Raw genomic sequence first — 9,596 nt, forward strand, 5'->3', positions numbered from 1 at the left:
TTTCATTTTATTATATTCTATTTTGATAAATAAATGTGACCTCATATTTCTCCTTCTGGTCATTTTCCTATGGCCATCAAGCCTTTGGTGCACTTTTTTAAGGTGGCAAACCATCAGTTGCCATGGCGATATTCAAATTGGAGTTGGATTGGGCTTCAAACAGTGGCAATTTTAGTATTCACAAAGACTCAAACTAATCGAGACCTTGTATTTAAATGTCCAAAATCATTTCTCTAGATCCAATAATTGTTGATTGTATCTGTTCTACTGAAGAGAGAATAGATTACAACTCACAATCATTGCTATATTCTACGAAAATACATAGCCTAAAGATACGTTACAGGTTGAAACCAAATCCTCTCTCAGATATTATCCAAACAAACCGAATCCTCAACCATTTGTACTAAAAAGTCAATAAATGCATCAATCTATTTGCTCGCCAGGCATCTCACGGCAATCTAGATATTATCATTTTTAACCAACTCGCCACTAGGGTGTAGAAATCTCATTAGATCTGACATAACCTGATTGTAAATCTCTTTATGCAGATTGTCTATGTCCTGGTACTAAAAAAAAGTTGTAACAAAAAAAAAAAATAGCTCAAAAGTGGTGGACAGAATCCAATATGAACAATTACATTTGAAAGCACACCAAACATGATTCTATATTTCGGTTTCTCTGTCTTTCTTCCAACCTCCCCTTGGGACACGCTAATGGACTTGTCACCGTCCTCACTAACATCACTCACTCAATTCTGAAAATATCATTTCGTTCCAACTTGACAACTCGATCGGTGGCCATCTCTCTCTCTCTATTTATGTATATATTTGATTTGATTTTGCATCCCTATCCAATTAGTTGAACCTGTACCCATCCACAGATACATGCATGATACTACCAAGTCTCGTTGCTTAAAAGTTTCAATTCATCCACTTCTTACAATAACAAAAAGTTCAATTTTAAATTTAATTTATGTTATTAAAATAATTACAAAATTCATATTACTTTGCATTAATTTCATTTAATATAGAAAATAATATACTCTGAATTGTCGTATCTAAGTTTAAACAATCCGGACATACAGACATACATAACGCGCACGTCTTAAATATGTTCTACCGAAATTATCCTTTCTGAATTTATTGGGTCATTCATGCCATGGTTGCTCGTACCGTGTACGTGTTTCTTATCTTCATCGCTTTATATGTTTCATGTGCTTCTTAAAAATAAGGGAGAAATTCAGTATATATTCTCATCTTTTTTTATAAATATACCTTGTGTGATTCAAAATTAGAATGTTACTATTATGACATGTTTTACAAGTTTATTCTTTCCATCACATTTATGAGTGCATCATACTTAAAATTTAGGAAAAAAAATAATAATCTGCACATCTTTATAGTTTTTTTTTCAATCTTATTAAATTTGGCTCTTATATAGTTTATTTTATTTGAATTTAGCTCTTATAGTTTGATACAGGAAATTTATTAATCCAGTCGAAATTCTTGAATTTTTGTTTTAAAAAATGAGACTAAGATCTTTTATATTTTTATTAAAATGTTATAATTTTAGAATTAAGTACATAATTCTCATGACTCAAAATATATAACTAAGTTATGTCTTTTAAATAAGTTTTATACATATAGAAATTTCATAAAAAAATTTTAAAAAATATAACCTTTGTATTAAATTAAAATTTTCCCAAAAATATTAAATCAAAAGTTTTTCAACTTGAATAATATTTTTGTTGTGGGAAAATTAATCAATTTTAACCTTCAAGAATTAACATATGTAATAAATTAAATTATAAGAATTTGACTAAAACAAAATAAACTACAAGACCCTAATTTAATGTTGACCAAAACTATAACAAAATAAACTACGGATTAATTTCTGTCAAAATTTATGTATTGTATGATTGTATCACATTATTGGACGAATAAGAATAATATATTTTAAATTCATGCATTATGAGCTTATAACATCCATCTTGCAGTTAACAATGTCACATATTCCTCTAATTAATATAAGGCTATAACATTTTTTGATTTAAATCTTTTTAAGTTAATATTTGTGAATTTTACTGAAGTTTTCATTTTTCAATATTTTTTCTCTTTTTATTATTTTTTTATAAAATATAAAAATTTTTCTTTCTTTCGTAAAAAGGTGAACTTTATCGAAATTTACTCATCTTAATTTTAAAGGATTTAAATCCTACATTTTTTTTATAAACTTTGATTTCATTTTTTGTTTCCAATATTTTAAATCCCTTACCTATAGCATTAACCCCCCACTCACTACAACATTTTTTTTCATATAGCTTTTGTTAAATTTTGCATTAACAATGGTGGTGACGTGTTATATGTTTGTTATGCAATTATACACGATTAAGTTGAAATTTGATAAATACATAGGAATGCTTTTGTGCATTGTATTGGACATATTTAATCTTGTTAAAGGCATTTTGTCATTATATTGATCAATATTTTGATTCTATATAGGACATACTAGTACACAGTACTATATTTAGGGACAGAATTAAATTGATATTTTCGTGGCACCATATAAGATGTAATTGAAATAGATGTAATAATAATAGACTAATTTTTGCGAGACAGTTAGTAAAGGAATTGATGTTGCTGTAATAAATCAATTTTCTTGACATGTTATGACTTACTCCCTCTAATTTTATTTATAAATTATTTTTAACATATTTTATAGGAACTAAAAAAATTTAAACTTTATTAACTTTATCTTAAAATTTAACAAACTTTTACATTTATCCTTAATAAATATTCTTAAATCTTATTATTGATATTTTTATTTAAGGTACTTACTAAGAGTAAAAACGTAAAGATAAATATTAAGAATTGACAAGTATTTTATAAATAGGATCAAATTTTTTCTCTCTTTTCTTTATAAATAAAATTATAAAAGTAAGTGTGTGTATGCATTATGCAATGTCACCGTAAGGCAGCATTTTCTCCCTTTTTTTCCCCTTTTCTAGCAAAATATAAAACTTTAATTAATTTCAAATAATTTGAAATTACGATTCTGGGCCTTAGCACGTGGATAGCATTATTTTGTAGAAGTCTTAAAGCTTGCGTGACAATTATATATATATATTGTTATTTTTTGTTGTGTTGTAATGTACGACGAATCAAAGTCAAATTAAAGATTGATATCTTCTCCTAAATTTTTGTATGAATCCTGTTTTTTTCGTTTTATTAAGGCTTCACATGTTCTCCTCGTTTTAACAAAGAGACAGACAACTCAAGTGTGAAAGTCGATGTGTCCCTAAAATAACAAGATAGACGAAAGTTGAATTTTTCTGTTGTCTATGCAGCAATGATATATAAAATCATATAATTATTGTAAGAACTCTTAATTAGTGGTGTAATTAATGAGGTTTTTTTTTAATTGAGACATTACATTAAACAAGAATAAATATGAAAAGAGGATGATATTTTAAAGGTAATTAACTAATTTTATTAAGAATATTTTATAATATTAAAGGGGATGAATAACAGGGAATGGTGGGAGTAGGCCAAATCAAAGAAAAGATGGTTCAAATTGAATAAAGTAAGAAACAGATAAAATAAAATAAGAAAATTGATCGGCCCACCTCATTGATGTTAACTACAGGATATTGAGTATTGTATTGACTGCTTATTTGAGTCACTTCTACCTTAAGATGTAAGGATTTTACCTCAAGTTTAAGATAATTATCTTTTTATAGATGATTATTTTATTAAATCAAATTTAAATATTATCAGTCTCAATTAAAAATAACTCTCCCAAATTAAACTATAAGTGCTTCTTATAATCTATAAATAAACGCAGAGATAATATTTTATTTGCAGCTGACCTTTTTGCTAATCACTGTGTTATTGTATTTAAAAGAACGCAGATTTTGTTTAAAGAAATAAATTAAAGAAGAAACTATTTGATTTAATTAATTAATGAAATGAACATGTGCGCGGCTTCAAGTGCGGCGTTTAAAATGGACGATAATCAACGAAATGGCGAAAAGTCATTCAGATTCGCATTATTTCGTAATCTTCCCTTTTTATTTTCCTCAAGATTTGTATTTCCATAAGCGGCAGTCATCAAACCAATTTCTTGAAAAATCTGAACATCATTTAAGTGTGCTACACCCACTTGGCTTATTGTCTTCTTCTTTTTTTTTTAAATTACTATAACGTATCACTACAAATAACTAATATATAAATATATAATATAACTGTTATCTAATAATACGTGTATAAATATTGATAATTATATACTCCCTCGTTAAAAAATATAAACTATTTTTAATTAAATATTACCTTTAATAAAAAAGTTATTCATTTTTAAACTAATCATATATTTTCATATTTACCTCTATTCAATAGGATATTTCATCCTAAAATAACTATAAAATAATTTATTTAATAGGAACACATTTATAAAAGATTAAAAATATTTTATATTTTTAAATATTCAATTTTTAAAAAAATACTTTATATTTAAAAAAGGAAGTACATGATAACTGTATCAAACGAAGAAATAAACACTAATCTGAGTTAATTTGTTATTTACTTAGATTTATGAAAACAGGAAAAAGGTAGTTGAGACCTTTCTTCCCTCTCAGGTCAATATCTTGATCGATGTAAAAAAAAAATTAATAAATATTACTGTTCAATGGTCATGAGAGGCAAAATTTTAAAATAATTTTTTATGAAAAATAACTCTGAATTTTAAAGTTCAGAATTTAAGATGTCACTCACACAATAGTTTAAGATCTGTGGTGTTAATTAAAAACGATACATCAGCAAGAGACTTTTACATTAACATTTTGACTATGTCTACTGAATGAACATTAACAACGTCAATTGTGAGTTAATTAACAGTGGGGTTTAATTTATTATAAATTTAAAAATTTATAGTCTATTTTACATATTTTAAAAGTTCAGATTTCAAGGCTTTTCACGCAATAATTTAAGTTTTAAAAAAAATATATAACCTGATTATATAATTTTTGAATTATAAAAATTGTGAACTTTATTCTAAAATTATATAATCTTTTAATAAATATATTTTTTGACCAAACTTTTAATAAATATATAAAAGTCATTAATTTTGTTTTTCAAAAGAGAAAATTAAAAGATGCTAACAATTATTCCCTCTATTTAAAAATGTGAGGTATTTTTTGAGGAATTGAATGTTAAAAAATGTAAGACAATTTTAATCTTTCGAGATGTAACCATTACCTTTTTTTAAAAAGTGTCTCTATTAATAATAACTTTATATTAATTGTAAGGTATTGAATAGGAGTAAATATAAAAAAATAGAATTAGTTGAAAAGTAGGTAACTACTTTATTGAGGAGTAGGATTCGATTAAAAATGCCTTATATTTTTAAACGGAGGAGTAGGTACTAACATATTTACTTTATTAAATTATAAAAAATTGATTAAAATAAAATAAATTATTAGAATTTTAGTTTAAATCATGTAAAATTATAAGGACTTCTAACTTAATTTTTTTATTAAATTGCTAATTAGGAGATCATAACCAGTTATTTTAATATAATACGTTGTAAGTAGTTTGACAAGCAGTGAGACTTTTGAAAGTAATAACAGTGTCGTCGGCAGAGAAGAGTAACATAAGATCAGTGTGAATGAGATTTAATGGAACAAAATAAATATGTTTAAAATATATATACCATCAAAAAATAGATATCTATGCTTGATTGGACAATATTACCCCTAGATAAAAGAAGGATCCTTGTTCAATGGCTGTCTCAAATCCTTTCATATGTAGTGAGTGTGGTTCTATAGAGATAATTGATTAAATTGAACTGTTGATCACAGAATGTTAGCATAAGCTATTGAGAGAACCAAATCACAGCTCCGTGTTTTTCCATGCCCTTGACCTCAATCCAATTATTATTGCAAAGAAATTATTGAACTGCATCCTCATAAAATCGCGTTTTAGTTCATTATTTTATTTATTCTTGGTTAAGCATAAATTTTTAAATATTAATAAAATCTTACAATTATAATTTGGACACTCATTAAATAAAAGGATTTTAAATAATACCAATAAAAGTAAGCATAAAAATCTATGGTGATATTAATTTTTTTTCATTTTTTATTAAAAATTAAAATATTCATTCCTTTGTCTTTTGAAAATATTTTTTAATTATTGTATTAATTGGAGAAAAAAAAAGATTAAGTGAAAGAAGAGTATATTGGTAATTTAAAAGGTGCCTTTTTTCCCTGAAATGATGATTTCATTAATTTCGGGGGGAATTCGTATGGGAAAATGATGGAATGGCCGAATGGGATTGCCCACGGCCCACCCAAGGGAATGACCGAAGCAGAAACGATTCAACCAAACAGTCAAACTACACCTTAATTAATTTAATTTAAAAAAATATTTATTTTTTGTTTAAAATAATTAAAAATAAAATTAAAATATCATTACACTTTTCATTGATAATTAAATATTATTAATTTATGTAATTTAATTAAAAATATGAGAAGGAACAGTAGACAATGGATGTTCGAGAAAGGCAGAGGGAGTGGGGAACGTGGATTTCCAAGGCTTCACCAGCCAATCAGAGAATAAGAAGGAGGGAAGGTCAAAAGTCAAAACAGTAAAAGCTGAGGAGATTGGCTCTTTATATAGACCACAAGAAGCTGGAATTGCTCCGAGTCCAACTCGCTCGTGTCTCCCACTTGTTTCTTTCGATCATCTTCCTCACCTTCATTATCACACCAAGCCGAATCAGAATCAGAAGAAAGATGCCTTGCCTTTATATCTCCACCAACGTCAACTTAGACGGAATCGACACCGATCCTATCTTCTCCGAAGCTACTTCCACTGTCTCCTCCATCATCGGAAAGCCCCAAAAAGTATCTCTCTCTCTCCCCCTCTCTCCTGAGATTTTCTTCAAGTTGATTTTAGATTTGAACTCCGGCGATTCAATCTTACAGATTATTCAACTCCTGCTACTTATTATACATGTTGGCAAATTAACAATCCGTTCAAAACCTTCTTTATTATTTGGGTTATTATATCTCTCCTCATAGGCTCATTCTTATCCTTTGGCTATTGCTTTTCTGGTATTGCCGTGTCGCTTACGCGCTTAGTTCATTTGGATTCCAGCTTACTCTGTTTTATCTCAGAATATTCTTTCAAGAGTTTCAGAGTCCATCTTAACAATTATCTCTGGCTGTGGGAGATGACATGTTTGCAAATTAATTTTCTATATTCATTTTCATAAAATTGAGGTTACAACTTGAACCCACCATGAGTTTCTGCCTGTGTATGATTAAGAGAGATATCTTAAAAAGAGAAAAAGGTTCCAGAAAGAACTGCGCAGCCAACTCTGTCCAGTATTAAAGGATGAATATATATATATATATATAGAGAGAGAGAGAGAGAGAGAGAGAGAGTAGTAAGAACTTATACAGTTTGAATTTTTGATTAAGTTATATATCATTTTAATGTATGACGAAATTTAATGCATAAACTTATACACTGTGATTTAAATATACTAAAATAATTATAAATTTGTTATGAAGTATAGTACTGTTTGCTTGTTATATTATCAAACTTCATTAATTCAATGTCCATATGTTTGATTGCTCAGTTTTTTGGGGTCAACGTTTTGGATTGTTAGTTTAATGATGTGAGGGAAACTTCATCCGACAATATTATCTGATTAAGCACTGAGTAATTTAAAAGAATATCATGGCCAAACAAAAAAAAAAGTAAGTAAATGGTCTAAATTAAATAACAAAGAATAGTATAAAAAACATTAAGATTTAGAAGAGAATTTTAGTGGGAGTGAATCTTCCTAGTTGATAAAGTGGGTGTGGATCCTTGTGCTTGACATTTTATATGAAACATGAAAAGTAGGAGGAAGGTAAAAAATATTGTTTGATCCAAAATATATAAGGCATTATATAATTTTTATAATTATTTTTAATTATACTGTACTTCATTTATTATTTTTTTTAAAAAAATAATACACTAAATTTCAGTTATCATGACTAATGCATTTATATATAACATTTAATGAGGTTACAATTGAAATTTTGTAAAAATTGTTAATTTTACTTTCATTTTTTCAATCCCAATTCCATCCTACCAAACAATACATAAAGTTTTTCCTAACTTTTTTTAGAATGGTAAAGTAGTTATCAATATTCTATATATATTATAGTTCAAAAGAGAATTTAAGTTGAGTTGAATCAATAAAAGTTAACTCGTGACTTCCACACACCAAGTTGTCTAAAAGCTGTAAGACATTAGAGGAGTATACCACACCATCAGCAAAAATTAATTACCACGAGGGTAAATAGAGGATCATTTTCAACTAATTAAGTTTTTATATACATAATCATAAAGGTACTGCTCATGACAATTCAAGGTGGTAAAATTAAATGGTGTATAATTTCAATTATAATGTAACTTATTGTTAAGTGGCTACATATAATGACAAGATGGATCACTTGAGGGGTAAAGAGTAAATCATCCCAATTAGGTTTGGGATGTACTACTTGGGAATTGAATTCATAGTTACTTGTGCAAATGACTAGAGCCTGTAATAATGAAAGTAATAAATGGTGTTGCAGTATGTGATGGTGATACTGAAGGGGTCGGTGCAGATATCATTTGAGGGGAACAAGGAACCAGCAGCGTACGCGGAGATAGTGTCGATGGGAGGCATAGACTCGCAAGTGAAGAAGGAGCTCATCGCTTCCATTGGATCCATTCTCCAATCTAAGCTCTCTATTCCAAGAACAAGATTCTTCCTCAAGCTTTTCGACACTACTGCTTTTCGCAACGCCTCCAAATTGTGATCGCTTTTTTAGTTTGTGACACTTACACTCTTTGTCTCTCTCTGCCTCGCTCACTCAATTTCTCCACCACATTTTTTTTCTTTAACAAGAATTAGACTTGGAGATACATCCATCCATTCACGAGGCCCCCATCATTAATAATTATACTCTAGTCTACTTAAATAATAATTATCATTATTACAGAAAATATGATAATAGTTCTCTATGCTTTTAATTGCATTTTGTTTTTAATTCTTATAGTTTTATTTTATTGTTTTCAATCTCTTTAGTTTAATTTGCTTGTAACGTTAGTCCTATAATTTAAAAATATTCATAAGAATCATGAACTGAGACTGACAAAATTAATTTTGTTGGAATTCTGTTAACCTTTTTTTGACATGGAAATAAATTCACCGTTTATGCTTAAAAAATGAAGGATAAGGGAGAAAAGCTTTCTATAAAAAAAAAAAGTTTTTGTTCACATGAAAGAAATGAACATATTAACTCCCTCTAGTTCTCTGGTAAACAACTTCCTCTAATCTAGTCATATGACAAAGTTTTGAAGTCGTTTTTTCACCTAAATATGTAAAGCAAAGATGCAGCAACTAATTTTTTAATTATTATTTTCTTTAATTACATCAACTTGTTATTCTTAAATACTTTTTTCTTATATTAATTAATTAATATATTAATGAAAAAAATGAAAAGTCAAACATTTTTTTACAAATTTAAGAATATTAATTTTTATTCCTTAAGAGCT

General features: G+C 27.6%; 1 protein-coding gene across 1 annotated transcript; it reads left to right on the forward strand.

Moving 5' to 3' along the window:
* Nucleotides 1–6,688: 6,688 nt before the first annotated feature.
* On the forward strand, nt 6,689–9,088 carry LOC129299871 (uncharacterized). The gene is made up of 2 exons (XM_054938346.1): nt 6,689–6,901; nt 8,630–9,088. The coding sequence occupies exons 1-2, from the start codon at nt 6,791–6,793 to the stop codon at nt 8,855–8,857; spliced, it is 339 nt and encodes a 112-aa protein (XP_054794321.1). The 5' UTR covers nt 6,689–6,790; the 3' UTR covers nt 8,858–9,088.
* The last annotated feature ends 508 nt before the right edge of the window (nt 9,089–9,596 follow it).

Source organism: Prosopis cineraria, unplaced genomic scaffold (assembly GCF_029017545.1).
Source record: "Prosopis cineraria cultivar Desert tree isolate PC_DT_omini unplaced genomic scaffold, ASM2901754v1 PC1334, whole genome shotgun sequence".
NCBI classification, from domain to species: domain Eukaryota; kingdom Viridiplantae; phylum Streptophyta; class Magnoliopsida; order Fabales; family Fabaceae; genus Prosopis; species Prosopis cineraria.